The 12793-nt window shown below is 44.3% G+C and overlaps 2 protein-coding genes across 2 annotated transcripts; one reads left to right on the top strand and one right to left on the bottom strand.

Moving 5' to 3' along the window:
• The first annotated feature begins 3464 nt into the window (after window positions 1-3464).
• On the top strand, window positions 3465-9324 carry rag1 (recombination activating 1). The gene is made up of 3 exons (XM_023406681.2): window positions 3465-3813; window positions 3909-5041; window positions 5909-9324. The coding sequence occupies exons 1-3, from the start codon at window positions 3479-3481 to the stop codon at window positions 7654-7656; spliced, it is 3216 nt and encodes a 1071-aa protein (XP_023262449.1). The 5' UTR covers window positions 3465-3478; the 3' UTR covers window positions 7657-9324.
• Window positions 9325-10300: 976 nt separating this feature from the next.
• Window positions 10301-12288, bottom strand: rag2 (recombination activating gene 2). Its single transcript, XM_023406668.1, has one exon. It carries the CDS (start codon window positions 12286-12288, stop codon window positions 10687-10689), a length of 1602 nt encoding a protein of 533 aa, XP_023262436.1. The 3' UTR covers window positions 10301-10686.
• Window positions 12289-12793: the final 505 nt, after the last annotated feature.

Below are 12793 nucleotides of genomic sequence, written 5' to 3'. Positions count from 1 at the left end.
ACACACCCCACCTCCTGCAAGTTGTCAGTTTGCTGGTGCATTGCAAACTCCTGTATGTCCTCCTAAACTGCAGCCTCTAGTCCCCCAGGGTCTGCTCCTCACATTCATAACACTCCGCTCCATGCCAGGTGGCTGTCTCCACAAGTCCTCGTTCCCATAAATCAGACTGTCTTTGAGTTGATCAATAACAAGTCAATTAGGAGGCGCAGAGAGATGAGGGTCTCAGGGGGTCACAGCTTGTTTGTCAGGCAGACATCTGCAGCTCCGTTTCTGCTATGGAGCAAGGTGTGCCGTTTACCTTGGAAACATGTGGCTACCTGGCCGTCATAAATCTAAATATCAACTATAAATAGGCTGGGAACATCTTGCTACAATCCATCATTTGCTTGTTCTGGGATATGTAATATATCAAGCATTGTGTGCTTCAAATCTCCCAGCTGTGTCTGATGGATTTGAATAAGTAGTAAGCAACACTTTTTGTTTGAACTTTTCTGCATATTTTCCCTTTTCAGCATTTCTTGTGAGTAAGTACGCTTGTCACACACACACACACAAAAAAAACCCCAGAAATTACTACTGTTGCTTTTTAAGGTCACACTTGACCATATGCACCGAATATAAGCCGCAAAGCCTGCCAGTATTCATCCTGCTCCCCTGTTAAGATGACAAGAGTGGGAGAGACCCAACTGTTGTTTGGTGCCCACTGACTGTGTATCTAATGAGTTGGCTGGCAATTCCAGCGCAACAGCAACAGGCTCCTGTGGCGAATACAACAGATTAATCCCCTGGATAATTACAAACAAGAATGATCTTGGGCAAATACTCCACATACCTACTGAGACATTATATCAGATGATACTGTCTAATTAAAACTCATTCACTGAATGGTGACGGAGCGACAGCTTTGAGAAAAATGAATGAAACGTGCTGCTTTGCTTGCTGACTGTATGTAAAGAAAGGAGGTGCAGATAAAAACTACACGGGTGTCCAACATGATAGCAACACAATATATAAAGTATACACAATGCAGTTATCTTGTAATGAAAGAAAAAGAACATTTGACACATTCAATGTATATTTTCTGGTTTATTTCACCCATGCGTCTACAATCCAGGTAGCGGCCATGTGGCCTCTTGTAATTAAGCTCACGTTGCTTTGAAAAACTCACTTGTCGAAATAGTAGACGCCTGATAAACGTTCACACTCCAACAGCTAACACACACTGCTAATTGGCATTCAACCTGATACAAGTCACTCGTGTTGCTCCCTTTGTAATTTTGATTCAAAGCAGTCAACACCTGAATTGCCGCAGCGTCAGTCACACGTACCGAAAGATGATGGGAAGTGGCACGAGGGGGAATCTCAATAATACAGAGAGATTAGAATGACAATAATAACAATCAGAGTTATTATCGTTACGGCAAATATTATTGTTTCCTATTTTTCTTTATTCATTCATTCCCACCCTCTAAAAGTCATTCTTCAGTTCCCTCCTCTCTTATTCACACACAGACAGACACTATGACAACATGTATGATTGAGACATTACCACCATGTCACCTTTCATGTTTTGACAGATCACATTATTGCAAAAGGAGAAAATGACTAAAAGATGCCGATTTGCTTAACACCGCCTCATTAGAGAACACCCCAACATGTTTGACAGTCACACATAGAAGCTAATAAACAAAGATCATCATCAGCTTTAATGCACTGACATGAACTGTTATTTTCATTCTGTCAGTTCCTGCATTCATCCATGTTTCTATCAAATTCATTTGTCTGTGTCTAAATTTGCAATGTCACTATCATAAAAAATAATATTTTGATACAATATTTGACACGCTTTTTGTTCTCCTGTGGACGAGACAGTGAATTTATTTTGTGCCCTGTTGTGTGAGCTCTAGCACTAGTAGCCTTTTCGTGAGTTTAAAGTATCTGTCTTTCTGTCAGAGTGAGGCCACCTGGATGAGGTGAACCTGCAGATGGATAAGGGAAAGGGGAGATAAAGGTGACACAGAAGTGGTTCCAGCTGAGGATGAATGTGGTGGGGTAGAAAGTTGTTTGTTTAGGGTAGACTGTTGGATTCTGTACATGCACATGTTTGCAACCGTGTTTTGGGGTTGACCTTGTTTTTTTTTTTCTTCTTCCAAATCAGCTGCCTCTATCAGGTGGCAGGCATTGACTGTTGGGATCCCATGAATGGAAAGGGTATAAATACAAGACACGAGGAGACAGACAGGAGCAATCCCACTGTATAGACGCTGCAAACTGCGACGCACTCCAACACATACAGTCTATGTAGTGTTTGCGGGGGCCGGGCTCCAGGGCTTCCCTTGCGCTTTCATGCGGAGAGGACCCCCAGGAGATCTGACGCCAGCTGAGACTGAAAAACAAGGTAAGAGCCCAGCTGACACACATGCACACAGGCTCAGCTGTTTGTCTCAAAGGAGAGTTCAGCATGTGAAGTACACACAGAGCGAGGGAATGAAGGAGACTGCCAGATTCAAGCCTCCCAGGGAGAAAACGTAGTGGGAACACTGAAAGATGGATAGATGGAAGATTCCTGTGTGTGGTGTGTGCACTACAGGTGTGCAATGGTAAGACTCAACTATGGATGTAATAGTTTCTGAGACTGTTTGACTGCTTTATTGTCTGAACTGGTAATGAAACGAAGATAGTATGGGGGGAGGGAGGGGGTGGTAGGGGAGGTGAAATAGGGTCTGTCAGTGCTGCAGTATCATTGATCCTACCTGTGCCGTATCATAAGAGCACTTGGATGTTGAAATACGACTCCTAAATGGAACAATGTTGTGTTTGGGATAATTCTTTATGATCTTTATTCAATATGATGGCTCTTGTTTTGTTTTCCCTCCTGTTTGGTCAATATCTATGTATTTATGAAATAAGTTCACAGTGTCTCAGATTTATTCCTCCGCATTTAAAATGCCAGTCGGAGGCTCCCGGGGGCTCCCAATTCTCTCTCAAGCCAAGAAAATGACTAATATAAATGATTGACAGCCTTGCACGGATAAGGTTGCCCATTTAGCAAACTCGCTGTGTCAAAGGGAAAAAAAAGTCACGATGGCTCCCTGAGCGATGGGATCGGGGATGAGAGAATGAAGATTTTGGCGCTGTATCGATTCCCCCAATGCTTGTCTCATGCATTTTACACAAGATCTAAATGCCACTTATGGTATAATACAGCACTCTAGGTCAGGGCTCACTACTTTCTCTTCAGTGGGATTTCAGGGTACTTGGGGTATAAATTCAACAGGAATCGCGTAAAGCTGTTAGATTGTGTCGTGGGCTCAACACTGAGAAGGCACTGGGGATATCTGAGGATCTAAACCTTCAAATCTCTTCTCTTTATCCATTAATGTGCTTCTCGTGGACAGCTGACATTATTTTCATACTTTTGTAGTGTATCAAACTAAGCCCTCCTCTCCTCTCCAGGGTCTAAGATCGAAAACGCATCATGGCGGAGGAGAACCCGGAGACAGATGGCCCCAGATCCAACATGCCGGCTGAGCTCCACCATCCCCACTCTAAGTACTCTCAGTGGAAGTTTAAGCTATTTAGGGTGAGATCCATGGAGAAGGCCCCTCTCCCCAGTGAGACACAGGCTGAGAACGGAGTCTTGTTAGGGATCTCACCTCCTGCAGCTCCAAAAATAGAATTAGATAATGGGGTGAGTCCAGGGAGCGTTATGAAATTGTGCCTTGGGGGAAAAAGCAAGGAGAATGTGGAGGGCCCGGGCCGGAGGGTAGATAAGAAGTTAGAGGAAATGGACACCCACATGAACCACCTCAGGTAATCAGATGTCACTTTATAATAATCTACACTACATTCACTATTATAAATGTTTCTTTCGGAGAATTTGACAACACCGATTTTGTTTTATGAAGGTGTCTCTGCCGTCTCTGTGGAATGACCCTGAGGAAAGTCAAAGGACCAGTGCATGAAGTTCATGGGGATCTGGATGAAGTGAGCAAAGGTGTCCTGCGTAAAATGGGCTGCAGGTTTACCGGCTGGCCGGAGGTCATCCTCAAAGTCTTCAAAGTGGACGTGACGGAGGACACAGAATCTGTCCACCCGCTCTCCTTCTGCCATCGCTGCTGGATGGCTGCCATACGAGGAGGCGGCGTCTGCAACTTCTCCAGAGTAAGAGTCCCTGAGTGGAAACCCCACTCTTCCCCCTGCTACCTTTGCTCCCCAAAGAAATGTTCATTCCAGCGGACCGGGAGGAAGAGGAGGAAGACCATTCCCAGAGCCCAGAGCCTGGCGAAAAGGACCAGGTGGGAGCACTCCGACAGCATCGCCGTAGGAGAGAAGAGAGTTCTGAGATCATTCGCAGACCGTCATCATGGTCAGGGGCTCAGGGGCTGGAGGAAACCCAGCATCCAGAGAGAGCAGTGGGTGAGGAACATCACCCGCTGCCAGAAAGACCACCTGAGCGCTAAACTGATCTCTGACAAGCTCCCTGTGGACTTCCTCTTTTCTTTTACCTGCCTGGTGTGCGACCACCTGCTCTTTGATCCAGTTCAGTCCCCCTGCGGGCACCTCTTCTGCCGCAGCTGCATCATAAAATGCAACCACGTTCTGGGACCCCACTGCCCAGCCTGCAACTTGTCCTGTGGCCCTGATGACCTCAGCCCGCCTGCCAAAGCCTTTTTATCAGCTCTGCATTCCCTACCTCTGCTTTGCCCCAGAGGCGGTTGCGGCAAGCAGGTAAGGTTGGACTCATTTAAAGCTCACTGTCGGGACCACGAGCTGAATGAGCAGGACGCAAATGAGCAGTCATCAGAGCTTGATAACTACCTGCTAGCCAATAAAGGGGGAAGACCCCGTCAGCACTTGCTGTCACTAACCCGTCGTGCCCAGAAGCATCGACTGAGGGATTTGAAGAACCAGGTCAAAGTGTTCGCAGACAAAGAGGAAGGTGGTGACCTGAAGTCCGTGTGCCTGACACTGTTCCTGCTCGCACTGAGATCTGGGAATGAACACCGGCAAGCAGATGAGCTCGAGGCCATGATGCAAGGTAATAGGCTATTATAAACCTTTTGTTCCATCAGCGTGACTCTTCAGAGCCAACAAAGAGGGACACAAACAAATGAAAATCATGATAGTGTTTGCTCATTAATATTTCCTCCTACCTCTGAGGAATACAGTCATCACATAAATAACAATGAGATGAAAAGTTCACTGTTGAAAAGACGAAAGAAGAAAGTTTTCTGTGTTTTTGATTGAAAAGCATTTCATTATTGTCCATCTCTGTCTATTGAACCGCCGCTGGTACACGCCCCAACCCCTCCCCGATTCTCTCCCACTCTCGCTCTCTGTCTGCTTGTCTGTCAGTCTCTCATTCTCGCACTCCCTTTAATGCACAATAACAACTCTTGTGAAGGGGCTGTTAGAATCAAAACAACATCAGCAGCTCTTGTATCTGCAAATTACACAGACAGCACCATCCTCCTCTCTGGGGAATAGAAGCCAGCTGGTGTCTGTTTTCATCTGCAGCCAATACATCACTTTTGCCAGCTTCACTGATTCAACCCTCTGTCCCCTTATAACATTTGGAAATTAGGAAATATTGGATTTTGTAATCATGGGCTTGTGGGCTTTTGACAATGATACATTCACATCTGGGTGTTAAATTCCTGATTCTCTCTGTCTCATGGTATAAATGACTCCAAATGCGGGATATCAAATGAGGAAATGTTAGATACTGCAGTTCTTTTCAAATCAGTAGAAATGGGCTCCCACAGTTTGGTATTGAATAATTCTCCTCATGTCTCACTCCTTTCCCCTCACTTTCCTTTTGTATATCTGTTTTTTATTTTTGCCTCATTCTGCCTTTTTTTTTTTCTGAAATTCTCCTCTCCTTTCATTTTCTCTCTCTCTGCAGGCAGAGGCTTTGGGTTGCATCCCGCAGTGTGCTTGGCCATTCGGGTGAACACTTTCCTGAGCTGCAGCCAGTATCACAAGATGTACCGGACCGTCAAAGCCACCAGTGGCCGCCAGATCTTTCAGCCCCTGCACACCCTCCGAGCAGCAGAGAAGGAGCTTCTCCCTGGCTTTCACCAGTTTGAGTGGCAGCCAGCTCTCAAGAATGTGTCCACATCTTGCAATGTTGGCATTATTAATGGGCTCTCTGGATGGGCTTCCTCGGTGGATGACACCCCGGCTGACACCATCACTCGGCGCTTTCGTTATGATGTGGCGCTGGTGTCAGCATTAAAGGATCTGGAGGAGGACATCATGGAGGGGCTGAGAGAGAGCGGGATGGAAGACAGTGCTTGCACCTCAGGCTTTACTGTCATGATCAAGGAATGCTGTGATGGCATGGGCGATGTCAGCGAGAAACACGGCGGAGGACCAGCCATTCCCGAGAAGGCTGTACGTTTCTCTTTCACTGTTATGTCTCTCTCTGTCCGGGCAGAGGAGGAGGAGGAGGACGTTACCATCTTCACCGAGCCAAGGCCCAACTCGGAGCTGTCCTGTAAGCCCCTTTGCTTGATGTTTGTGGATGAGTCAGACCACGAGACACTCACAGCTCTCCTGGGGCCTGTAGTTGCAGAGCGTAATGCAATGAAAGAGAGCAGACTCATCCTCTCCATCGGCGGCCTTCCTCGCTCCTTCCGCTTCCACTTCAGGGGCACGGGATACGATGAGAAGATGGTGCGAGAGATGGAAGGCCTGGAGTCCTCGGGGTCCACGTATGTCTGCACTCTGTGTGACTCCAGCCGGGCGAACGCCTCTCAAAACATGGTGCTACACTCCGTCACCCGCGGCCATGAAGAGAACCTAGAACGTTATGAAATATGGAGAACCAACCCCTTCTCTGAGTCTGTGGACGAACTGCGAGACAGAGTCAAAGGTGTCTCTGCAAAGCCCTTCATGGAGACCCACCCCACGCTAGATGCGTTGCACTGCGACATTGGCAATGCCACTGAGTTCTACAAAATCTTCCAGGACGAGATTGGGGAGGTGTATCAAAAGGTCAACCCCAGCCGGGAGGAAAGGCGCAGCTGGAGGGCCGCCCTAGATAAACAGCTGAGGAAGAAGATGAAGCTTAAACCGGTAATGAGGATGAATGGGAACTACGCCCGCAGGCTAATGACCCTGGAGACTGTGGAGGTGGTGTGTGAACTGGTGCCCTCAGAGGAAAGGAGAGAGGCCCTGAGGGAGCTCATGAGGCTCTACCTCCAGATGAGGCCTGTGTGGCGCGCCACCTGCCCAGCCAAGGAATGCCCAGACCAGCTGTGCCGCTACAGCTTTAACTCGCAGCACTTTGCCGACCTCCTCTCCTCTACCTTCAAATACAGGTACAACGGAAAGATCACCAATTACCTGCATAAGACTCTGGCCCATGTGCCTGAAATCATAGAGAGAGATGGATCCATAGGAGCCTGGGCCAGTGAGGGGAACGAGTCGGCAAACAAACTGTTCAGGCGCTTCCGGAAGATGAATGCACGTCAGTCGAAGGCCTTTGAACTTGAGGACGTGTTGAAACACCACTGGCTCTACACCTCCAAGTACTTGCAGAAGTTTATGGAGGCTCACAAGAACTCTGCCAAAGCTCTGCAAGCTACCATTGACCCAATAGAGATGCAGGATGATGAGGATATTTCTCTAGAAGTGAATGAATTTTGATTTTTCTTTTGATATGAACTTTTGATATAACATTGGATTGACTTTGTAATAGTTGTATAACCTGTTACGTATCGATATTATATAAGTAATATGGCCTTGTTTATAAATGCTGAATTTACTTCCTGTATATTTTGTTTGATGTCTAGAATAGTTCAGGAAAGGAGCCAGTGTCATTACACTTTTTCTGAGATTTTGCATATTTTCTTATGAGTATCTTTGCAAATTGAAACAAAACATCAGTTACTGTTGACCTTTTCGCACTTGAATGGAGTATTTTCTAGAACTTAATGGAAAGTAATGTTATTGTCACACCACGTTTTTAAATGTGTCTTGTATTTGAACCGCCTTGTTGTGGAAAGGTTCTATACATACACTGTAAATTTGCCTTGCCTTGCTTTGTTAGCAAAGATTGGACAGCAGAGGAAGATAGAATTAACACACAGGTTTCTTTTCGCTCGCTCTGAGCAGAAAAGTTTTTTCCTTTATCTTCGCCGTCTGTGAAATATGGTTCAGTTTATTGTATCGCAAGGATATGACACATTTATGAATTTATATAGAGAGGATATTTATGGAAACAGATGAAAGCGCTGTAAGTCATGGGGGAAAATTGTGTTAAAAAGACCACATTTGTGGCCACTGTATTAATATATCATTTGAGCTGGCGCAAAATGCAATCACGGAGACCAAAATGTTCTTTGTTTCATGAGTGCCCTCTGAAAAAGATTACTTTAGTGCTTTATCGTGGGATCCCTGAGGGGCAGGATAGATGCCAGGTCACTTTGAACCAATTTTTATCTCTTTTAGTTTTTGCACAGTCGAGGATAGATGATACTTATTCGAATTCTTCACATAAAATAAAGCATATACTGACCTTTTTGTTGATATCATAAAAATACAGTATGGTCCATTACGGAGCCTAATACCCCATGGACTCTCTAGCAGGCAGGGATTTTTCTTAAGTACTGTATATAACCTGGCTCTTTTCTCTGCTGATATTTCTTCATTGCAACGGCTGACAGAGGAGAGGGATGGGCTGCAGCTTGAGAGACCTGATTTAAACTGATTTGTTGGCAACTTTATTTGTTTGATTGATTGATTATATTGTCTTTTTCTGCCCTCGCCATTTTGAATTGTGACAGGCAATTTTGTTTTCCTATTTGATTGAATGTTTGATTTGATTTTTACTGTCATAGGTTTAACCATATGACAGCAGTGAAATATTCACATTTCATTGGATAGTTGTCACACTTGTACAATAACATCATGTTTCGAGTGCATTATATTGCAACTTGCCTCATATTTGTTTTTTTGTTTTTTCGCTGTAATGAATTGCATTTCCAAAGTAATGGATGATGGATGATTCATAAGATTCTATTTGTTCACTTTTTTACCATGTACTTTCTCATTTTGTTTTTCCATACCACACTAAATATCAGGTACTGTTTACTGAGGTTGCAGAAGATTTTCGGTGGTGATATACTTTGCATACTGGTGCAGTGTTACACTGAAGCTCCACTACATTTCACATGTTGTTTGTTTTTACATGTAGTCGCATATTTCTCATGTATTTTCACTGAACCACACAAATTACTCTGCTATACCATTTTTTTTACTACTTTATTTTACTTTTTTTCACCAAAGAATAAATAAAGACAGAATCTGACTTAATCTTCTGGTGTATTTTTCTTAAATAATTTATGATTCATTTTTTTTGTGTTTTAAATTTGTATTAGCAACACAGAACTCAGGTACAATTGTTCCTGGAAGACAGCACTAGTCACAATTTATGACTGCGCTCCTGGAATACAAAATAACAATGAACTGTTTTACAGCAAATGAACCCGATCTGGAAACATCAGAGCCAGACAAACTAAAATATTTTTTGTCACATACAAAGACTGTGAAAGCCCTTTAAAAAAAACATTCATTTTTCATTTCAGCTTTTTTATTTTCATTACAGATATAATTGCCAAAAGGTCTATATGTTTATCAATTATAATTCATTTAATTGTAAAATCAATTTAGCTGCATTTGCCTCTGGGAACCAATTTTAGGAAGTGCTAATTTAAAAACTTATACTTTCAGTTTGCTGGATGCTTACAAACATTGACAGTGCTCAGCTTGACTTTCCTGGACACTATCTGCTGCACCAGTGTCAATACATTATGATATTATGAGACAATGGCACAGCATGTAAATTGTGCACTAGTTACTGGTGAGTTTGAAAGGAAGATGGATCAAAACAAAATTACTGAATGGATTTTCCATTTAACAAATGAACATCGTTTCTCTCAGAACGATCCTAAAGTTGTAGATTTTATTCTCAGTTTGACACTAAGGCTATTCTGCCATCATTCAACTGACACGTAAAACAACATAATGTAATTTTATTAGATTTAACAGCATTATTATGACTGTTGTGGTCAGTTTGAATCACTTGAATAAAGGCAGTGCTAGACTATATTTTCCAGTCAGAAGGATGGTTCCATAGACCTTACAAGTGAGTAACAACAACACAATATTTTCACTTTGGTCCTTGACTGAATACAGAGTAGTTACTGATAAAAATACAAAGTAGAAAGCCTGACACACTAGTTTTTATATATATATGAAAACACATAAGAAATAAAATGGTATGAAGACAGAGAAATTGAGGCTGTTTATTGTTCATTGTTATCACAAATTCCATTGAGTACATTTCCCATTCATTAATCATCAATGTAAATGTAAAAAAAGAATCATAAAAAGAACACAGCTTTGTTTGGCCTTTGAAGACAGTGTTAAGTAAGTAAAACCTGTGTTTAAAGCCATATTATACAGTAGTACATTTTTATTCAAACATTGTAAAATCCCAATAAAAACACACAGCTGTCAGACGTGAAATTTCAGTTTGCAATTTTTATCTCTTCATATACAGATCAGCATATTAGCGGTTTTTCGTCAATCATTTATTCACTTATTTAAAGTAGGAAACTCCCTACATATACAGTACATAGCTTCCTTAACAGTGACTACGCATCGAGAATAGAGTCAGTCAAAAAGTCTTCTGAAAAAGCTTTTTTTGGCAGGGGAAATCTTGATTGTTGGAGGAGTTCTTCTGTCCTTAATCTTCATGGGGGTGCGCTTCAGGGGCATGACCTGTCGAGGTGGGGTCATCTCCTGGTAAGGCAGGCCTCCGTGGTCCAGACAGAAGTACTTTTTGCTGCCCTGAGAGAGTCTGACCAACAGGGTCTCAGACAGCTCCATGCACTGGGCGTGGACCCAGTGCCCCCCCTCCCCTCTGGAGCAGAAGATCATGGCTGGTCGGTGGAGCTCAGTGGAGTAGTACGGCTCCCACGTGTTGGGGTTCACCTGACAGCTCAGGCAACATTTGATCCAGTAGCCTGTTTTCGATTCATCTTCCTCATCCTCTTCGTTGTATGTGTCTCCTTCTTCGTCACTGCTGCCCTCCAGCTCGTGCGGCTCACGGCCAAAGTAGAGCTCCTCCGAGTCCTCAAGAGGAGTAGAGTCGTCGTAATCTGTCGACTCCTGGCTGCAGCCCAGGGTTCCTTCTTCCTCTTTGCCCCCTCCCTCTGTCTGGAAGCTCACCATATAGAAGTAATGCACATCTGGTTGAGATGGCCTTCCCTCAGTAGGTACAGCAAGTAGGATGCTTCCCTCTCCTGCACTGCCCCCAAACCAAGTGCGACTATGGAGGATATCTTGAGTCCACTCGGGTGGTACTAAAGTCTCAAAGTGGATCCCTGTCTCATCTAGAATCACAGTGCTGCACTCCATCCTCTTCTGAGAGTCTGACTGATATCCACCCAAGATTATGTATCTGTGAGTGGGACCTGGGCGGGTGATTATGGCGCTAGAGATGGATATGCCAGTGTGGAGGGCCTCACAGGAGAGCAAAGGGCTGCCCTGCAGAAGCTCGACACGCAGCCGCAAGAGTCGTGGGGGACGGGAGTCAGAGGCGAGCGAGTGACCTCCGATGAGGTAAACACAGTCTTCTCTAGCGAGGGCCAGATGGAAGGACTGTCCGTCACCGAGCTCAGGTAAAGTGTGAGCAGAGGAGCACCCAAACTCCAGGTCAAACAGGAACACCTGGGGAGGACAGTCGACGACGCTGTTCCAGCTCTCTGTGGTCCGCTCTCCCGCAGGCATGTAGGATCTACCCCCAAATAATACACAAGCCGTCTTCCCGCGGCTCTGAACCATGCTCATTGTGTGGCCGTATCGGGCCCCTGGCACTTCTCCCACCAGTTCTTTCTCTTTGCAGCACAGGGTCAGTTTTCGATTGCAGCCGCGACTATCCATGGTCAGCAAGTACAAGCTCGATGAGATCTCGTTATTTGGGGTGCGGCCGCCGTGGATGAGATAACTCTCTGGGAGGCCGTCATAGGGGTCGAGGCGGCAAACAGCGGGGCAACGTAATGGAGGGAGATAGCTGGAATCACTGGAGAAGCTGATGGCCCTCAGCTTTATCTCACCCTGTTTAAACCGAACCCCAAAGACTCCTGTTGGACATGAACGCTTGGGCCAGCCTTTCTGGCCAAACAGGAGAACTTCACCATCCAGCTGCAGCAGAGAGCAGCCGGGCTGCAGGAGGCCTGTGCAGTTCACCGGAGTTAATGGTTGCAGGGTCATTTTCCCGCAGGTGCCTGCATCAAAACACGACACAAAGACACAAACACAATGTGTGAGTCAGCTGTTGCTTGTTTTCATTCTGGGGTTTTAAATTTTTACTTCCTGTTTATGACACCATCACATGGAGGACGATAATAATATCCACATGATCATAATATGTGCTATAGACCACAAAAACATAAATAGGGGCAGACATTAACTCAGCCTCTTCACAAGCCACTATATATATTTTTTTTTTTATCAATGAAAGATGGCATACACAATGCTACCAACATTTAGACAGTAATAGTATAGATATATTGTAAATAAAGGAATAAGAATGATAATAATAAAGCAAGGATATGAAATTACACATATGTAAAAAACTACTACTACTGCTAGTTCTTCTACTACTAATAATAATAATATGTGGAATAGTTCATTTAGCTGCTAACAAATGAAATCTAAATAACATCGGCAACGTGTAAGTGCTTATTTCCATACTTAAAATTTCCAATAAATAAAT

This window comes from Seriola lalandi, unplaced genomic scaffold (assembly GCF_002814215.2).
Source record: "Seriola lalandi dorsalis isolate HSWRI2012SDOR001 ecotype SW California unplaced genomic scaffold, Sedor1 jcf7180002054314, whole genome shotgun sequence".
Classification (NCBI taxonomy): Eukaryota; Metazoa; Chordata; class Actinopteri; order Carangiformes; family Carangidae; genus Seriola; species Seriola lalandi.
Note: the sequence above shows the minus strand (reverse complement) of the source record. Positions and strands in the feature narration are given on the sequence as shown.

Coding starts and splice junctions, on each gene's coding strand:
- rag1 (XM_023406681.2), top strand. CDS start 3,479: ATGGCGGAGGAGAACCCGGAGACAGATGGCCCCAGATCCAACATGCCG. Junction 3,814..3,908: donor ACCCACATGAACCACCTCAG/GTAATCAGATGT, acceptor TGTTTTATGAAG/GTGTCTCTGCCGTCTCTGTG. Junction 5,042..5,908: donor GCTCGAGGCCATGATGCAAG/GTAATAGGCTAT, acceptor CTCTCTCTGCAG/GCAGAGGCTTTGGGTTGCAT.
- rag2 (XM_023406668.1), bottom strand. CDS start 12,288: ATGACCCTGCAACCATTAACTCCGGTGAACTGCACAGGCCTCCTGCAG.